The sequence below is a fragment of the Falco naumanni genome, chromosome 1 (genome assembly GCF_017639655.2).
Source record: "Falco naumanni isolate bFalNau1 chromosome 1, bFalNau1.pat, whole genome shotgun sequence".
In the NCBI taxonomy this organism is placed as follows: Eukaryota; Metazoa; Chordata; class Aves; order Falconiformes; family Falconidae; genus Falco; species Falco naumanni.
Genome location: NC_054054.1, coordinates 12,581,872 through 12,602,555, shown reverse-complemented (window position 1 = coordinate 12,602,555; position 20,684 = coordinate 12,581,872). Strand labels below are relative to the sequence as shown.

Below are 20,684 nucleotides of genomic sequence, written 5' to 3'. Positions count from 1 at the left end.
CAACCTTATTTGTTTTCAACAGGAGCATTGGTGGATCAGGGTGTCTTTGAAGAGCTGGCTCGTGACTATGTTCCACAGCTTTATGACTGCATGCAGGACTTGGGTGTAATATCCACCATTTCCCTGTCCTGGTTCCTCACTCTTTTCCTCAGTGTAATGCCGTTTGAAAGTGCAGTGGTTGTTGTGGATTGTTTCTTCTGTGAAGGAATAAAGGTGATATTTCAATTAGCGCTTGCTGTCCTCGATGCTAATGTAGACAAGCTGCTTAACTGTAAAGATGATGGAGAAGCCATGACAGTCTTGGGAAGGTATTTATTACAGAAAATAAAGTTTCTTCATTTTATTTTTCTTTTTGCTGACTTTTCTGATTCGTGGTGTTCTATGTTGAAATACTCAGCTTAAACCAGGACAGTATATGTTAATCTTTTACATGCTTACAGTGCGCTTTCACTGATATAAGGTACTCTTTACATGATCTAAAAATAACATTAAGTGACCAACAGGATATAAATTATTCTTTCAAGACATTCAAATAAACTTCCCAAACCTCGTTATAGAAACTTATTTTGATTGATTATTTCAGTTGATGACATGGTTTTTGTTACTTCATCTTTTGCCTGCTACCTTTTGAACACTGCTAAGAAAAAGCCTTGAGCTCAAGGGAAATTGTTTTGGGAATGGACTAAAGAGAGCTCAGAAGAATTAGGTAGGTTCTTGAATGAATAGATTTCAGTGAAACAGGAGGCTGATAAATAAAACAGATTGAGTCATTTAATACAATCTGATACTGCTGAGTGTAATCTCTGATTTCCTCATGTTTGGTGGTAGTATTTAGTTTTCAATATGCTGCTGAAACTTTGGAAATTTTTTTCCTAATAAGTTTCATTAGTATAGATAGCCTTACTGAAGTCTGTTTCTAATTTCTTTGGGATTAAGGAAGACTATGGTTACGTTTTCTCTGAAGTAAGCCCCAGTGCTTGCTGAGGATTTAAGTGTTCTGCAGCTGCAAGGTAGAAGATAGATGATCTACAGAAGCTGCACCAATGGGAGGAACAAGCCCCTAAAGCCCCTTGCAGCGAGGTTGGGCAGTAGCAGGACAGGAGGGTATGTAGACTAAAGCACACTGACCCTTGTTCCCTTGGTGTTGTAATTCTCTTAGCATATTTAAACAGCCAGAAGCAACAAACCTGTTCAGTAAGCCACTTGTTTGTGACTAGCAGTATTGCAGCTCTTTCTTGATAAGGATAATGAATTACCAGTGTTACCTTACCTTTCTTTGAGAAAAAGCAGTGTTAGGCTTTGTCAAATTACTGATGTCAAAAAATCATGTAGTTCATTAGTAGAGAGCACCTTGATCATTTTTACATTTAATAATCTATATGTAACCCTTATTCTATTAACTCTCAGAAGGGAGGAGTTACAAATGAATCTTGGGTTCCTCATTTCTTTTTTTTTTCTTTTTTTTTCCCCCCGCCAGATATTTGGACAGCGTCACTAATAAGGACAGCACTCTTCCACCCATTCCTCATCTTCACTCACTGCTCAGTGATGATGTAGAGCCTTATCCCGAGGTGGATATCTTCAGACTAATCAGGTCTTCCTATGAGGTAGGATAGGATTTCTTAAGAGCAACTTGCCAACCCACACTAGTTCTGCTTTACAGAGGAATTTGATGCTCTATAGTTTGGCTTTGTTTGGAACTGAAAGAACATAAAAGCAATACAGACTCATCTTAGAAGTCTGAAACGGGGTAGGGGAGAGGGTTTAGTCTTTTTTTTCTTTTACCTGGAGCTATTTTGTATAGAAGCTTGCAGAATCAAAGGAGAGCAGCCCACAACCAAAAAGTGATTTACAAACAAAAGGCCGAACTTGTAATTCAAAAAAGGTTAATTCTCATCTAAGCTTTTTCATGCTTTTCCAAACTGAAATACTAGTAAAATCTATATGATTTCAGAAGACCTTTCTATTATTAGTGGAACTTTCTTTTACCTTTTTTTCTGGCAAGTGTTGATTATGATCGTGGGCCACTAGCTTCTATATTATCACCAAAGCTAAAAAAACTTTCAAGTGAAAGTAGCTGGTAACAACCAATATCTGTAAAGCACAGAATAAAGCCTGCAAAAACCCTATAATTTGCAAACCAGCTTCATTGTCCTTAAATTTAAAAAATAAGCCATCAGTTAAAATCCCCCTGATGATTACACTATTAATTTTTTTATAATAATTAAAGAGTAACTTTAAGGAGTTACTCCTTAATTTCTTTTTTCTACCGTTGATGTGCAGAGTAAATTAGTATTTTTAGCTCAAGGTGTAGGTTCATACGTAGCAATATGACAACTGTTTCAGAGGCATTTCCTATGTCCCTAAACCCACCTTGCTTTAATAACACGATACCTGTTTAAGGAGGTGGGTAGTCCATAGTGTATTCTACGCTGAAGGGCAAACTGCATCAAGGTAGATGTATATTCTCCTTCACACAGTGTTAGAATGGGGAGAAGGACTTTTATTGTGAAATTGTGTCCCTTGTATTTTTCAGATTTCCTCATCATGAAGACAGCTTGCACTGGCTCAACTGCGTTTCGATAAATAACCTGACTCCATGCAGAGCCAGTCTGTCTTTGTGGGGCTTATGCAGCACAGAACCTTGTAGCTCTTTCTAGATAAATAACCAGCTGTACTCCAGTATAGTTAGGCAAAACAAATGGCGTGGGAAGTGAAGAGCTGTGAGGAAAGCAGGAGTTAGTTGTAAAGAGAGAATTAGTTTCGGGAGAGTTGTTGTTGGTTGATTTGATTACTTTAAAAAAAAAAAAAATCCCAACAATTCAACAGTAAACTATCAAGATAAAAAAACTTCAAGACATCTGTTACTCAATGACTGTTATGTTCCTCAGTTAGTTGTGTGTACTCAAGGGTTGGGAACTCACTGGTAGCTTTATTGTGGCTACAAAGAGCAAAATAGCAGGTAAGCAAGCATATCTTTGCTCTTTTTAGAATTTAAGCTGTTAAAGGTACTTGTTGGGTAACCATCTGACCTACAGCTGAAAAAAATGCGCTTTTTTGGCGGGGAGTCCTTTGCCCTCCCTCAAACTGACACACACTTCCCCAAGAGGGAAAAAACCATGTCCCTTGCAGACTGTCCTATGTTATTTGTCGTGGGAACGTGATGAGTCTGAGAACTTGGTGAAGGCATAGCACTGGCAAAAGCAAACTATTTGGATTGTTTTATGAAGAGCTAGCTTCCATCATGCTCTGATCCTGTCCAGCTCTTAGATAATCATGTCAGATGCATATGTGAGAAGTCTCCAGTGAAAACTGAAGTAATTCAGAGGAAGTTTTTGGTAATTAAGCAATTAGCACCCCTCTCTGTGATGATATTGAACAGACTTTCTACTTCTTTTAAAAGAAGAGAGGCATTCTTGAAATACACATAACAAATACATTTTATCCTGCCAGTAGTTTTTTCACTTACTGAAAATACTTTGCAGTAAAAAATCTCTTTTTGTTCAATTTTGCAATTAATTCAGAAGTCACAGAGCCTGGCATTATAATAATTACAGTAGAAGTGACTGAAATAATGCATAATCACTACAGCTTTAGAGGCCTGTGCATAGCTCGCTAGCTGTCAATGGAGTGTAGACTCACATATTCAGAGCTGTAATGTGCTTAATTCCTTTGATTGTGTGTCTAGCTAATTTGGAAAAAAATAGGCCTTAAAAAGTTCAGCTCCATCTGTAGTAGCATCTGCGTCTTGGCCATTTTAACTAAACAGCTGACACTCAGAGGTCTGTGCCGTTGAAAGGCTTGATAGAGTTTTGACCTAGAACAAGTGACACACTTCCAACAATTCTTTCTATGATTTGGAAGTTAACATGGGCAAGGGACCCTTCCCAGAAGGTAATTGCATGCAGCCTTCCTTTTCTGTAGGCTACGTGACTTTCACTTGTATGGATGTGAACAGACCATCTCATTTGGCTTCCAGAGCAAAGAATAAGCCCTGATAACTGGAATAGATGCGGCCTCAGAGCCACTCTTTTTCAAGTTTTTTTGGACTCTGGGATGCTTGATATTCATGGATGTTTATCTAGATTGCGTTTTTTCAAAAGGCTTCTTTATTTGCAGAATACTCCAAACACATGAAACATATTTTACTCCCAAGGTCCGTGATGAAGGTGCACAGCTTTACAGATAAGCACAGCTTTAGTGTTAATTTGATCACACAAGAATGTGCTAACAGATTATGACCTGCTTTTGTAGATGCAATTGCGCTGGAAATACAAATCCACCCTTATGAAGGTGTATCTTGCCACTCCCTCTTAGTTTTACATGTGACATCTAGCATTATTGTTCCTGCTGGTCATCTGTGCATTTCTAAGTATGTTAGTGTTTTCTTGATGGCACAAAACTTCTGCTTACAGTTCACAAAAATACACCTTAGGAATCAGACATTCCTGTACATATGAAAACATTGAATATTATTCCCAATAGGTTTTTCCCTAGGATGCTTGTGTAGTATATACAGGAGCTTCCATGAGACTGTTACGTGCTTTCTGGAAAAACAACTTCTGAACATAAGACTTGGGCTCTTTAGAGAACGTACTTCCAAATGGAAGTTGCATTCTTCATACTTGGTTTCAGATCCTTGTGAGCATAAGGACCGGTATGCTGTCTCAGCTGGTGGGGATCCAGTTAGTCTGAATATCTTCTCTCTATATAAATCTAGCAATTAAGAGATATTCCAGGACAAGCTGGAATAAAACCCTACAGAAGGAGTTAAGAAAAAATCTATTCATAGAGATTTGCCAAGCAAGACATTTCTAACTACTGAGATTATGCTTTGAAATGTGAGGATTTGTAAATTAATAAAGACCTTTCAAATTAAATGAAAATAAGTTACTGGGAAAAACAAAATCTAGTGATGTGTTCCTGAAGTCTTTGTAACTCTGTCATATGCTAGGAAAATGCCTTAACAGCAGTTTTTTAAATACACCATTTGTGGTATATCACATAATTAAATTAATTTCTCAAATACATTAAAGGCAAGCTAACTATTCCAAATATTAATACACAGACTATACTGCACTTCTTTTTCTCTTTTAAGAAATTTGGAAGTATCCGAGCAGATTTAATTGAACAAATGAGATTCAAACAAAGGCTGAAAGTTATCCAAACCCTTGAAGATACTACAAAGCGCAATGTGGTAAGTACTGAAATAATGTTCTGTGCAAAGATTAAGGTTAGTCAGTTTCTGAAATAATTTAAATTAGTTTTTCAATGAGACATGGATTTCAAATCCGTAACTGTTAATTATGTTATGTTTCAAAAGGTACGAACTATTGTGACAGAGACTTCTTTTACTATTGATGAACTGGAGGAACTGTATGCTCTTTTCAAGGTAAAACTAAGTGAAGATAAGGTCACGTGCCTGCAGGAAATGCAAACATTTTTTTTATGTGGGACTTTGCTTTTGTCTAAAGACCAGGTTGAGTCTATGATTGATTTATTGTCAGCTATCTTAATACAAAGTTTAATTAGCTGCTGTATTATTGAATATATTAAAAAAGCAAGCAAACAAACAAACAAAAAAAAAAAAAAAAAAAAGAAAACCAAAAAGAAAACCCAAACCCACCAGTGTTTAAAAGCTCAGGAAATAAGTAATTCACTAAATGATTTGTTCATGGAAAAAATGAAAAGTATTATAACAAAAAAGTGAAGAGAGAGGGGATTTTGTTCAGTCTTTAGAAACTCATGTATATGTGTGTCTACCTGACCCAGCTTTTGGAATTTAGCACAGAAATGCTTCTATTCTGTTATCTTAGACAGTTAACACTTCCATATCACAATAGCTGACTTTTGCCATTGTTAATGCAGTGATGTATTCTGCATTATTTGGACTTCAGTGTCACGAAGTGATGTGTCCTTGTAAGTTAATTGTATGGCAATACCATTAGGTACACAAATTTAAAGGTGAGCAGTTAAAATGCTTTAGCTTCACCTTCATGCACAGTTGCCTTAAAATAAGATACTTTTTCCCTCTGTATTATTTCAACAGAGATTTTTTTTGGTATACCACAAAGAATTTCTTTCCTTTCAATTTCCCATCTATAATGTCAGGTCTTACAATTCCTGCAGTGCCTTCGTTCAGACTTCCGTGGAGTCAGTGAGACCAAGTCGGACAGCCCACTCCAGCTGATCACACTGCAGTGCTAGGATCTCTTTCTCTAAGCTTCTGAATCGTTTAGAATTAGATTCCACTGAAATCAGCTCCAGAACTTTCACTGACCAGTAAGACTGAAAGAGTAGGACTTTACACAGTGGTTTTGAGACTATACAGTTCAACAACAAATATTTCAAATAAACAGCTATTTTCATATGCTCTGAAATTAAAGATTTCATGAATCCCCTTTCTGACTTGACTGTGTGGTGAGGCTAAAGGGGGTGACGAAGCACAGCAAGCCTGTGTATGTATGTATGTATGTAAGTAGCTGCCTGCTGCTCTGTTCAAAACAGGTATTTCATGTTTCATCTGGCTGGGAGGCAGAAAAAGTTCTGCTTTTTCTTCTTTTATGTAGAGGGGTGTATTTTTGTGTTGGTTAGAGGAGAAACCTCTCGCAGAAGTACAAGGGCTAGATAGACAGAAATACATCTGCTAGTCTTGTGTTGTTTTAAGAATGTGTGTTTATGAGTTGTTTGGATTTTTTTATATCATTGATAGCAATGGTGATGACGATCTCACAGCATTTGCCTTCTGTTCAGGCAGAACATCTGACTAGCTGCTACTGGGGAGGAAACAGCAATGCTATTGACCGGCATGATCCCAGCCTGCCTTACCTGGAGCAGTACCGGATTGACTTTGAGCAGTTCAAGGGGATGTTCGCTCTCCTCTTTCCTTGGGCATGTGGAACTCATTCAGACGTGTTAGCTGCACGCTTGTTCAGGCTGCTTGATGAAAATGGAGACTTGCTCATCAACTTCCGTGAATTCGTCTCTGGGCTAAGTAAGGAGAATTTACAGCACTCTCAATCAGACCAAAACAGTTTGTTTCTAAAGGGGAGGGCTCTCAGATAAAGAGTCTGAGTTTGACATATCCCAATTTGCATAAGTCACCTTTGGTTTTGAGAGTTGCTCACGCTACCATTCAGTTCATTTTATCATGTCTGTGACAGTGGTTCCCACTCGGATTTAGGCTGGTCTCAGTAGGTGCATCTACATTTGCCAGGGGTGTATCACAGAGAGAGAAGGACTACACGTGAACTACACATCCATTAGGGTCTGAGGATTTCCCTGACTGCTAACCTTCAACACAAAAATGACCTACAGCTTGTGTGCTTAATGGAGTGATTACTTCTAATCAAAGTATTTCCTTTAGGAAAGTCTTTTGCATGTTCTTCTGTATGTTCCTCTCAGTGACACTGCATTTTATTATCTGCTCCTTAAACTTTCCCTGAAAGCTGGGAATGTATACCTTTTGTCAGTGCTACCCGCTCTGGAAAGAGGAGAGAGGCAGCATTTCCTCCCCTGGTTGTTCAGGAAGACTTGAGAAATTTATGCGCACATATAAGGGGCAGAAGAGGGATAGGGTGAGGATGCTAGTTTTGTTTGCCCCTGCATAAAAGTGCTTCTCTTTAGAAATCTGCTGACACCCCACATACATGTGTCCATGTGTGAGGGGAAGGTATTGTACCTCACAGTATACGCAGTGAGAGGTACTACATGTATTACTTCTGAAATCAATACCCAAGACTGCTGACTAAGAGAGAGTAGGATGGAAGTCACCTGAAAAGGAGAAAGTGGAGGTACAGGTCAGATAGGAAGGCTGAGTGTTGCCGATGGAGATTACAGCCCGTGCAAGTCTTGAAGAAGCAAGACTTCAAGACTTGAAAGTCAGTGTTGCAACAAAGGGAACAGGCAAACCCTAGGATTGACGTGAAGAAGCAAAGAGGAGGCGCAGGAGCTGGCCACTTTTGAATACAGCCATGTTTTGAATACAACAGGAATTATTCCCCATAAGTGACCAGCATCTCACCATTTTATTATGTGTTATTTCATGGCAACCTAATGTTTCTGCCAGTTGTTTCTTCAAGGATTCCTCCAGATCCTTTTTGAGAGAGAAAAGGTTTGCCAGTCTGGCTTTCAGCAACTCTTTGTAACAATATTTTCAAGCATTAGGGCACCAAATGCAGCCTTGCATTAAATCCTCTGTACAGCAATGGTAACACCTGCTCTCTCGGAGATACAAAATAGCCATGTGGCAGTAAAACTGACTGCACATCTTGCCTTCACACCACCTTAAAAAAACGGTGCTTCCTGTGATGCAGTTCTGCGTTGTATCTGAGGGACTGTTCGCCAGGTAACACTTAATGGCCTTTTGAGACATGACCCATGGATTAACTACTCTTGCTGTTTGCAGGATGCTGTTAATAACAATCAACCGGTTTGTGGTTGAGACAGCATTTTTTAGAGCTAATACTGAGTAATAAGAACAAGGAATAGCGTTGGCAGCTGTGAACAGAAATGAATGTTAAATGCACAAATGTGGCTATAAGCCAACATGACTGAACGATATCTTCATTGGACTAAACAATCAAAACTGCTCATTCTGCAAAGCCATATTTTTTCAGAGACTAAGCCCAGCGTGGCGTAGCTTGAAAACAGGAGGTTTTTGTTGTGCTGAGGGTGATTGTTTGTGGGGGTTTTTTAATCAACCTGCCTTCTTGTTGACGCTTCCTTGTTTGAGAAGCACATGAATGCTAGCAAGGGCAACATGGATTTGCTTAAGCGTATTTCATCATGCCCGGGACTTATAAACATTCCGCTGATACCAGCTGCTTCAGTCTGCCTCACCAACCCAATATTCCTTGGCTAGGAAAATCTCCTAAATGAGAAATATCTTCTGTTGAAGCAACAGGGGACTGTGTCGCCTCTTCCTTGTGGCTGTCGCAGGAGGCATGGTCAGAGGGTGGGCATTCTGGAGGTGACCTGTGAGCACCGTCCTCTCTCACTCACCGTCTCTCTTACTGTGTCCAGACAGCAGTGTTGGGCTCTGGCCCTGGTTACTCAAGTCTGTCTTTCCTAAAGGAAGTGTCTGTTCAAGTACTTCCCAGGCATGGCCCATCTCAGGGGGTGCTTGGTGACGGCTGAAGCAGCCATGGCCCTTGAAGCATTTCCATTTTGCAACTCTGTCTTGCAGTGGCCTTATTCCATGCGCCCCTAAGGATTTGTTCCCTCAAAGCCTCTCTTTGAAGCCACTGACACCTACTAGCTCCACAGAGAGGAGGTAAAAAGGGGTGCTGTGTGTCCCAGCATGGGCTGATGGCCCTTTCCTTCTGTGTCAGCATGAAATCCGTGGGATGTGAAAGCACCATAATTGTCATTGGGAATCTCCATTTCCTTTTTGTAGCCTCCGCAGCAAATAGCTCAAGAACCTCCTACTTTAGGTGCCTCTAGGGCCTCAGCTGAGCAAAGATGGAACAACCTGGCATATTTTGTACACTTACTCTGTGTCGTGTTGCTGCAAGTTCAAATAAAGGAGTGATCTTGACTAGTTTCCGCTAGGAGTTGTGCTGCTCAGAAAGGGCTGTCAGCCTCGGTTGTGAGCTGTTTGGGGTGTGCACTCGTGAAGCAGCTTACCTGCGCCTCTACACCACGCTAGATTACAGCATGTCAGCTGTTGACTCAGGATCCTAGTAAGCTAGAGCCGTTTCCACATGGACTCTTAAGTGCCCCCCTGCCTCCGATCATGTTTTTGCAATACTCCCTTCTCAGAGCATGCGGCGCTTCCACCTTCCCAGTGACTGCTGGTGACTGCAGCGCTTGCCACAGCCTCGTGCAGAAGTCAGCACCACGAAAACTCCATCTCTCAAGGAGTATCTGAGCGTGTGTGTATTTTATGGGGTTTTTTTCCTGAAAAAAAGAGTTTTTCACCAAGCACAGATTGCAGGAGGATGTTCAGAAAGCAAAGTGTTAACCTCACCACTCCCCCAGTTCTTTCAGGCAGCTAAATGCTGTACAAACACTCCACACCCCTCTCCACTTGCCCCTCTCTTGAGCGTAACTGGAGCCAACACTTCTATGTTGCTACCAAGTTTTATGTTAACAGAATAAAGTTCTAACCTGCTTAATTACTTTGTTAATGGCCTCAAAGAAGATGGGGGAAAACTGCACATATGACACTATGCCCAGAAAAGACTTGACACCTGCATGGTGTTGACAGAAGGGGAAGGGTCAGAAAGGGTGCTCAGTGACAGTTGTTCTGGTCACGCTGTGAGGAGGGGGGTGTTGGTCAAGCCCTGAGAGGGGCAAGAGCAGGTGGGCGTGAGGACACTGCTTGCAGCGTGAAGGTGACAGTGTTCACTGCTGCTGTTTCAGGTAGAAAGATTCAAAGGGTGTAGTTGTACTTTTTTCCAAGCACGGTTTCTTTTCTTACCACAAAGTAAATTTAAAAATTCTGGATAAAAACTGGTGATGCATCATCTGAGACTCAGATGGCAAAAAGGCATGGTTTGCTGAGAACTGTTGAAGGTTTAAAGACTTGTGACTCCAGGGTGCCGGGAAGGAGTTCTGGTTGGGACTAAGCACTCCCCAGTGCTGTTCACAGGCCCTCACCAGTATCATCTGCTTTGCTCTTCAGGGATGCAGGGGCCATGCAGGAGGCCGCTGAATTCTCTGAGCTCTCCTATGAAATTAGCCCTGTACTGCAGTGTGCAGGTCAAAACGGTGGCCTGAGCAGAGGTATCCACCCATACAAACTCTCCATAATAGGGGCACGTCTACCAGAGGTCCATTCCTTTTCTGTTGTCTTTATGAATGTGGCCTTATTTTTTCATTTCTTAACACACCATCAATCCTCAGATTTTGGGTGGCCCGCTGCAGCTAACTGTCAAGCAGTCCCTGCAAATTGCCAGTCGGCTGTTCTGCTCTTTTGTAAAGCTTTCTGGGCTCTCCAGGGGGGAGACCTGGAGGGTTGTCTCTGAGAGTCCACGTAACATCTGGTCTCACATTGTTGTCTTTATTTGCATATGTTTTGAGGGAGGAAAAGGGTCTGGCATTAGGAAGTACACGTAGATTCATCTCAGGCAAAAAGTGAAAAGTGGTAGCAGTTCAGCTTTTTCAGTTCTGTTCCCATCTGGGGACAGGGAGAGGAACAAGGTTACATGTGTCACCAGGTATCCTGTGTCCCGTATCCTTTGTTGGTGAATGCATCCCTAGCTGTTGCTGGAGGATGCGGAACTGCAGCCCATTGCGTGCTTTGGTTATTTCATGTTGCCTTTAGCAGTGGGGCAGTTCTTGTGGTACCTGGGTGCGTAACCTAAGGCACAGTTTCACCAGAAGGGAGTGCATTATCTGCACGGTGTAGTATACCACATAGGAACGTAAGGACATTTTGTGCTTAAAAAGAACAAAGTTGAAAGCAGAATGGCTAATGTAGAAGTACTCAGTTCTTTGGTCTAACTTCTGTATTTATTGTAGTCTTAAGCTTTACAGTAGACTGTGATTGTTAGTATTTGCCAAACCACGTTTTGTGGTTTGCATCGCAGAGGTGAGTTGACACAGTAGCCTGTAAGGTCATATAAATCTCTGTGTAACCTAATTAATGAAGGTTAATTCATTTGTTTATGAATTACACATCATAACAAGTAATATTTGTGAAGAAGTCTGATTATTTATTATTTCAGTACTTTAAAATTGACAGATATCTGTTTAATTAATTGGAAAGAGGGGCTACAATACAAATGTACAGCTAATTGTAGTGTAGACCAGAAAGGAATAAGGGTTGAGGTGGATAAATCACTAGAGAGTATTGCCTGAACATCAGTTTAGCCAGTGGCTAAGCTGTGATAAATGCTGTTTACTTCAGTTTCTCTCTTTTTTTTTTGAGAAGTATCTTACTGTTCTAAGCCATGTGATGTTATTACGGGATCCTCAGATCAGAAAGTCTGAAGTCCGCACAAAAAGGTCTTCTTAACTTTCAGCTGGAGGCCCTTCTGACTGGTATTGTGATGACTGTAGATTATTTTCGAGCATTTTGAAAAAGGCATTTAATGAAGGACCCAAGGGTGAAGTACGGAATTCAGGGTAAGGTGGTCTGCGTTCTCTTGCTGTTTCTGCTGCAGACCGTATGATCTTAGAAGTCAAGTGACTGCCTTATGATCTCAGGCTGTAAAGGGAGCACAGTGGTTCCCAGGGTGAGTGTAGCAGCTTCTAAAATGAATTATTGTAGCAATAAATAGAATGGCATTGAATGCTGAGTATTAACGTACTGTGTGTGTATAATGCTGTTTAGGTGCAGCATGCCACGGAGATCTTACAGAGAAGCTGAAGCTACTGTATAAAATGCATGTTTTGCCTGGTAAGTAAATGATGTTAAAATAGCTGTCATCTTGTTGAGAACAGAAATTTGGAGCAGAGTTGTTTATGACTAGCTTTTCCAATTAAAAATTAATTTGTGGGAAGTATCGTAGCTGTTTATGCAGCAGTAAAATAAGAGACCTTCTACCAAACCAGACATGGGTTTGGAAAGTCTGAAAGCACCCGTGCAGTCCTCTATTGCTCTGACCACAAACGGGCGGTTCATATGTGTCGCTTGCTGGTTTAGCCGGGGTTGGTGACTCCCCCCGTGCGTAACAAATACAGTGTTCCTCAGCATTTGGTGCCATGATGCACTTTATTTAATAGTAAAGTTAGCATGCCCTGGCTACTCGTTTCAGTTCCCAGGTTTTCTTCTTGGTTTCCCCTCTGATCTGATAGGACTCTTTGCCGAGGAAAATCCAGATTATTTCCTAGATGTGTTTTCAAGGGAGCTGTACAAACTGTTGGACTTAGCCTTAGAAGGGCAGTTCAGAACCACCTCAAAACAGTTTTGCCCCTGAAGAAAATTATGTCCCGGAACTATATCCTCTCTGGCCTGTCATATGTGTGCCATAAAGAACCTGTTGCTGTCCTCATTGAATGTGCAATTTAGGTATACTGGAGCTGTTTGAGTAGTTTAATTCTTGCGCACATTTACATCCTCTGGTAAAGATAATCCAGAAGTTTTGAGAGAACATTCATCTTCATGTGCTTTGAACATATGTCTGTGATTGCTCCCAGCTGGCTTTGCTGGAAGTAGGCTTGAGTGATTCGCTAATTTAACTGGAAAAAAATACAATTTTATTGAACTATGACAGAAGAGATCCATTTTTAAGAATGCTGCTTCTGGTATTTGGGGACTGGTAAGCTCATACCAAATCATGACAGACCGTTTTGAGCTAGGAAAGAGTTCACACCCTGCTTGGGACACGCTGAACTGCACAGGAGAAAGTAATGGCAGTAGAGGTGGGAAGATGGGCAAGTCAGCCTCTGAAAGCAAACAGCTACTTGTTGGTCAGAGTTTGCTGGATATCGAGAGGAGACCGTACAGGTCCAGTTCATCTCCTGTAAGCTGAAAAGAGATGATTCCTAACCCATCACATCCTCACACTTTTACTTCTAGAGACTGACGTTCTAAATGAGTCAATGGAAATATACGCTAGTTTTTAATTAAAGGGTGGAATTTTTAATGAAAGAATTCTATTATATTGCTTAGATCCATCCCCTGAGCAAGAAGAGCCAGACTCTGCTTTTGAAGCTACTCAGTACTTTTTTGAAGACATCACACCAGAATGTACTCACGGTAGGCATCTTTTGTCTCAGGCATGAAAAGACGAAGTAAGGCATTTCAAACAACAGGTCTTCTTAGGAAGCTACTCTTTTATTGGATTAAACTTTGTAAGTGAAGTACTCTCTATAAAAAGAAGTACGCAGTTTGAATATGTTGATATCCATAGAGGTGCAGGCGTGTGTACACAAAGAACTCCCTTGGACTGTGCATTGCAGAAGTACTCACAGAGTAATGTCATCGGTCTGTTGCAGTAGAAGTAATTTTGTGATAAGTGCAGCATATATGCCTTGATGGAGAATGAGAATAAATGTATTGGCTTTCAAGATATATTTCGATCAGGACTTAAAATATCCTAAAACACTGAAGCTAGAAGATACACCAAAATGTAGTTCAGCAGTTTAGAAGTCTTTTGCGCCCTAATGAGAACCTGGGTCTCATTGCTGTTGTCTTAAATGGCACTCTCTTTCTTGAAATATTTGATCGTAAGTTTCTCTTTGATGCAAGAAAAATATTGCCCATCCTTCAGATTACAGGGGGAAGGAAGGTTGTTTGAAAATACAAATGAGAATTAATAGACTAGAGATGACAATTTTAACAGACAAAAGAAAATGTGCTAATATATCCACCAAACACCTATCACACTAGATGCTGTTTGTGTTGTGGTTACGCAGGCTAATCATTGTACTACACAAACAAAACCTAAGGTGGTCCCTGTCTTAGTATTTATATTAGTAATCACATGGAATTTGTCAGCAGGTTTAAGAATAAGCAAAAATCATCATTTAGTCCTGTCCTTTTTGCTCTGCGTTTTCTGCAGTGTAAACATTTTATTTTGCACTGTACACATGAAAAGTATGTATGTATCTAGAACCACACTGACCTCTCTCTCCCCCTGCCCTTCCACTTCCTAGTTGTTGGCCTAGACAGCAGGAACAAACAAGGAGTAGATGATGGGTTTGTTACAGTGAGTCTGAAAACAGACAAAGGTATGCATGGTGTCTCCATTTGAATTACACCTTTAATTTCTTGTAAAGATGCTCGTTTGAAAATGGGAAAAAAAAGTATTAATCTAAGGTTTCTTCATGGACTTTTCCTGCGTCTCTGGGTAATTTGTTGGCAGTAGGCAAGAAGAGCTCACAAGAGAATCGAAATTATCTGCGAATGTGGAGCCAAGAGAACAAATCCAAAGCAAAAAACACGAAGGACTTGCCCAAACTGAATCAGGTACTTCTGCTGACACCTATTTTTCATTAACTTTATTTATACATATTTTTGTACATAATATTTGATACATTAACACTGAACAAAGGTTTTATTTTGAAGCAGATACTTTTTTACCAGAGCAGCAGTCAGCTGATTACAGACAGGAGTTCGTTGTTTTCAACATACTGTAACTGGCATTCAGCTCCCAAAACATCCTAAAAATGAGATACATGTATATAGGAATGACAACGTATTATTTTGATCTCTAGACAAAGGGTGATATGACACCAAGTATTATCACCAACTTGCTCATAATGTCCAATGAACATTACTTGAAAGAAGCATTTTATGTTTTGTAATTCATATTGTCAGTCTCAGCCCCCTTAGATCCATAGCTGCTAAGGAGCGGGAGACCCTTTGGGACAGCTGTTTCTTCCAGAGCATTTAGAGAAGGTTTATTCCCTGTAGAACAATGCGTCTTACTTAAGGTAGCCCTAATCAAATCCCCTTCCTATTTAATAACGAGTTTTGAATTCCAAAAGGCTGGCATTCAACTAAGTTACCACTATCAATTGAAAGAGAGCTGCAGGTCTTTTTATTTCATTATTCGTTACTTCTCATCAGTTTTATCAGACCCATGTATGTGTTTGCGTGTGTGTATATACATGTATATTATACTTAGCATCATTCCTACAAGAAAATCCACCAAAATGAATACCAAGTGTCGCACTGCTCACCCTCTGTTGCCCTCCTGTGGCTGCAGAGAAATATATTTGTGGTATGTTGGAGGAAACATCCAACAGTTTATTCTAAATAGTTTGAGAAAAGCAACACATCTGGCTGTCCGATCATAGAAAGTGCTTTCTAGAATGCACCTAATTATTTCCAGTTTCAGTTTAATCACAGAAACGGTTGTGTCATACCTCCACTCCAGACTTTTTTAACTGATTTAGTAGATCTCAGTCTGATTTCTTCCCTGCTTTCTGCTGTTTCCTCCCCCTGTGTTTAGGGACAGTTCATTGAACTGTGCAAGACGATGTACAATATGTTCAGTGAGGACCCCAATGAGCAAGATCTGTACCACGCGACCGCTGCCGTGACGAGCTTGCTTTTGGAGATAGGTGAGGTTGGTAAGCTCTTCAGTGCGCAGCCCACAAAAGAGACAGACAGCAGCAGTAACAATTGCAGCAAAACTATTCAGAGCGAGCTTTTTCAGAAGAAAGAACACCAGCAGTACCCCCTCGAACAGCACAAGCTGTTCCAGAGCAGCCTCGTCACCCACAACGAGGAGGCCGTTTGCACCAACAGCGCCCTGGGCATGCAGATGGAAGACATTAAGCTTGAAGACTCTTCTCCCAGGGACAACGGAGCCTGTTCTTCCATGCTCATTTCTGATGATGATACAAAGGATGATAGTTCGATGTCCTCCTACTCAGTTCTGAGTGCAGGTTCGCATGAAGAAGAAAAGCTGCACTGCGAGGACATCGGTGAAGACACCGTTTTGGTACGGAGCAACCACTCCACTTCTCTTCGTAGAAGCACTAGCATTGACAGAGACTGGGCCATCACCTTCGAACAATTTTTAGCTTCCCTTTTGACTGAGCCAGCACTGGTTAGGTACTTTGACAAGCCTGTGTCCATGATGGCTAGGATTACTAATGCTAAAAATGTAAGGATGAGGGGTAAGCCAATAACCTCGGCCAGTGACTATGAAATCTCTACTATGTCGGGATAAAAGGCAGTCGGGTTTTTTATTTATTTTTTTTATTCTGTATTTATTAGTACCTGGCACAGTCCCTGGTATTTTCAAAACATGATTGTTTTCACTAATGTGAAAATGTTGGGGTGCAAACTTAACTATCTTGAAGTATAATCACTCTTTCTGTGGGAAATGTTACACAAATGCAAATTTTATTCAAAATACAGAAAAAAAGTAACAGTTGTCAGTGAAGTGTGTGTATTATTAACCTTGCTGTCAATATAAAATGGTAAAGATTAGTTCTTAATTTCTAAATGTAAACTTAATGCCTATATTTATGTGCATTTTTAAAATAGACATATATAGAGATCTGATTCTTGGGAAAAAAAATAAAAAAAACAAGAAGTAGCTACAATTTGAAGGGACACTGTCAACCTGAATAGGACCTCAGGTGAAATTAAGTTCCAGGCAACCTCCCGGAAGGATAACTTTTATTTCATGCCATCTTTTTTTTCCAAGAGGATAATGAGTTTTAACATACGCTTCATTTGGTTGGTTTTTTTGGTTTTTTTTTTTGAACATACCACTTTGAATACGTCACTTCAGTGACACCTGCCTGGCTCCTAACTTCCTCTGCTCGAGATATGCTCAAATAGAAGTGAGAAGTCCACCCCGAGCCTAGCTGGCACATCAGGCAGACGTGGTTAAATGTGATGCTTTCTGCTCTGACAGAAGGCAGAGCCCATTTGCCTTCGCCTGCATTTGGCGGCCTCTGGCTGCACCAAACCCGGCAGAGAAAAAGTCCTTTCCCAGCTGCGGCCACCGAGGAAAGATCTCCAGCATGACCCTGCCTGGAGCTGTGTTCCTAACCAGTGGACTTGGAAATTTTGCTGGTGTGCTCCAAAGACAGTGTATGCAGGTCCCAGAACAGATTGGTAGAGTGTCTTTTTAAAAATCGAAAGGTGTTTTTAAAAGTTTAAAACAAAAAAAATTATATATATACTTCTAAAGCTGGATCTGCAGCATATATAGCTTAGCTCTTAAAACTAACCTTTACCACCAACCTATTATATCCTTGTTAGATTAAGAAAATAAAAGCCTGTATTGCATAAGTCTTCATTTACAACAGTGTAAAGTAGCAGTAATTAAAAAAAATCTGCAAGATAATGTAACTAAATGTTTAAGTCTTACTGAGAACACTGTCACTTTATATAAAATGAATAGTATCCTGTATCAACTTACTGAATAATATGTTAAAATGAAACTGGAGCACCTGCACTTTGAATCCTTGCTTCTTTTATACAGATATTCAGGATTTTTTTTTTAAATTTTGTTCCTATTTTTTAATTCTTATTTGTTCAGTTCAGGATCACGCCTACATGCCTAATCTTTATTTGCTGTTTTGAGAGTATTTTCTGTAGAATACTGTTGATTTTTTTTATACTCCTGTATATTGCATCCATGTAACTTGCAGATTTTTTAGCCAAAGCTATGTTTAATTCTTTTGTTTCGAAAGAATGCTTTTAAACTGTCAGATGAAGTGGTTTTTAACCACAGATAGGTTATGTGAACAAATAAAGTACACTCTGCACAGATTTGATTTTTAACTATTAAAGTCATGCTAGAGGGAAAAATAGGTGATTGTGATTTATTACACAGACAAACGACTTTGGGTCTTCAACACCAGGTTTCAGAACAAAAACATTTTGTTGTTTCCATGCCTGGTTTTAACACTTGAATGTGTTTAATTTCATCTGCAGTCAGCAACCCGTGCAAGCTTCTCTCACACTACCCAATTTCATTAAAGTTTTCCCTGCTATGCTCACATTTGGTGACAACAGTTGTAATTACTTTTTAAGACTCCAGATATTTTATGACCCATCTATGGTTGGCTGTAGCTCACTAGGCATGCTTTTAAAGCTTTAAATATTTGAATGTTTTTTTACAGGGTACTGGTAAGCTGAGATGTCAGCCTGAAACCATGGCAGTGACAGAACGGACATGGATGGTGCTCTACTCAGTGAATTACATTTTTGAAACTTACCATCTGTTTGTGTGCATATAAAGTTAATTTGCAAAACGCGACTGTTGATTTCGGAGCACTGCTCGTATATCCCTTGCCTCAGTCAGTTTACTGTTGATTTTTTTTCCCCCTTTTGTTGGGAGTAGAGTTCTTTATAATGTAGCTATATGTAGAATATATATAACAGTATGAAAAAGCAATAGTCTTTCTGCATATGAGACTATGCAGATTGGTTTATATGTGTATCAAATAATGACATTAATTTGAAGCCATAATCACCATTTTGAAGAATATGACTTTGTTTTAACTTAAGATGCTGAGGCCAGAGCAGGGTGCTTTATTGTAATGCCTGGCAGCAGAATAAGTCATCATAGAAGTCTTCAGCCCTAAGGGTTTGCATCCTTAAGCAGCCTGTTGACCTTTTAAAGTTTGCAGAACACCTAAAATATTTCTCTTTTAAACATCTGTCACACTAACATGTCACTGCAAAGTACGTTTAAGCCTATCAGCATTCTTCCACACACCCCTAGAGATGCACAAACGAAAAACATCTGTCTTTGAAGGGCCTGCCAGCTTTGCTTCACACCCCACCCACAGGGCTGGGGGTACCACGGTATCATGAAAATTATTCTGCTGTAACAAAAAGAGGCATCCACAAGTGGATCTCTGGTATAACAGGAGCTGTTTTACAAGGTATCTGCTTTTTGTTTTGCTCCAGGAGCCTTCCTTACCTTCCTGAGCGTGTCAACAAAGCTCCTGAGTGTAAGCCAGGTCATCTTAAAGAATGGCTTTGCTATAGGTAGCAGCTGGGTGAGCTGATTTTCTCCAGATTTTTTGGGGGTGAGGCGGCTCGCCTCATTAGGGCCACACCAAATGGCCACCTGGCTGTTGCCTATTTGATGACAAGATCTGCTGTGACCTGTTTTTCAGTAGCTGGGTGGGAGCTGATGAGAAGAAAGCTACAGTTCAAGTGACAGCATACAGTGATGTGAAACCTTCGAGAAAATGAGTAAGTTTTTCAAGTTTTACTTCTGTGTATAGGGGTGCTACTTAAACACAAGTTGGTATGGTTTTAGAAGCGCCTATGTCTTGTTCTTTGTGTGCTTTGAGATGGAATCTCTTTCATCTGTGAACTGTAGAGTTTAGTTAGGGCTGTTCGTCTCAAAGCTGGGACAGAAAGAAAAGGAAAAGCTTCCTTTTCACAGCTGAGATCTTTGACTGGGCACTGACAGGAGCTGCTTTTCTAGCTTGGTAGGAGCCTGGTGGCAACAGGGTGCTGCCTGCCGAGAGACAGACAGTTGATGATGGAGCAGCGGGAGGTTATTTTATGGAGTTTACTCTAGGTTAAAAAAAAAAAAAAAAGCCATAAACATTCTTCTCGTTTTCTTCCAATCTGTCTTTCAACTTACTCATATGCTGATTGATGGTACTTACTTTCTTTGTTGTAGCATCTTATAGTTCCTGCATTTTAGGTGTTAGAGCTGAAGGTTGTGTTCAAGACTTTTAAAGGTTTCCGACATGAGTTTTGGAAAAGCAGACAGAAAGTTTGTTATGTTATATTAAACCTACTGAAAATTTGACATCCAAACTATTGTAAAGAGAAAAGCACCTTAGGAGTTCTTACACAGCGATGCTGGAGCTTCCGTTACAGTAGGTGCCGTATGTCAGGTGTTGTATCGTAAATTAAGATGGCAGAGGCTGGTATGGTATGTATGGTGTGGCTGCGGGAGAATGGTGTAGCCTTAATGCAGATGGTCACGCAAAGAGGTGGTGCTTCTGTTTGGGAAGCTGTGCCTGGTCCCTGTCAGAGGGTCTTCATTACTTATCTTTAATGTTGTAGCAGCGTTTTGAAACTGTGGTAACTGAGTCTCACAACAGTAGGTGATGGTGCAGTCTGGTACGATCCAGAAACCAAGAAACTGTTGCAAAGAGGCCAGATTCCATCAGGGTGCTCAGGGCATCAAAATGAAGCTGGTGCGTAAGCACTGTAAACCCACAGCCTCCCAAATGGAAAAAGCAGCAGCTCAGAGAAGGCAGCTGTGGTGGTACCGGTGTATTTATTACAGGCAGGGAGCACAGCTCGCCCTTGCCATGGTCCTACCAACTTGGGTTGTACGCGCGGT

General features: G+C 40.5%; 1 protein-coding gene across 4 annotated transcripts in view; it reads left to right on the top strand.

The window, feature by feature from the left end:
* The window catches only part of TBC1D9 (TBC1 domain family member 9), a 55,444-nt gene extending 37,311 nt beyond the window's left edge, over positions 1-18,133 (top strand). The window contains exons 12-21 of one of the 4 annotated variants that reach the window (XM_040580702.1): positions 23-308; positions 1,478-1,607; positions 5,099-5,197; positions 5,324-5,392; positions 6,754-6,994; positions 12,281-12,346; positions 13,562-13,648; positions 14,548-14,622; positions 14,760-14,860; positions 15,849-18,133. In XM_040580702.1, coding sequence (XP_040436636.1) covers positions 23-308; positions 1,478-1,607; positions 5,099-5,197; positions 5,324-5,392; positions 6,754-6,994; positions 12,281-12,346; positions 13,562-13,648; positions 14,548-14,622; positions 14,760-14,860; positions 15,849-16,574 — 1,880 coding nt within the window. In that variant the 3' untranslated portion in view covers positions 16,575-18,133. Of the gene's footprint in view, positions 1-22; positions 309-1,477; positions 1,608-5,098; positions 5,198-5,323; positions 5,393-6,753; positions 6,995-12,280; positions 12,347-13,561; positions 13,649-14,547; positions 14,623-14,756; positions 14,861-15,848 lie in introns of all 4 variants that reach the window. The other 3 variants (XM_040580622.1, XM_040580856.1, XM_040580787.1) reach the window with 3 other exon arrangements.
* Positions 18,134-20,684: the final 2,551 nt, after the last annotated feature.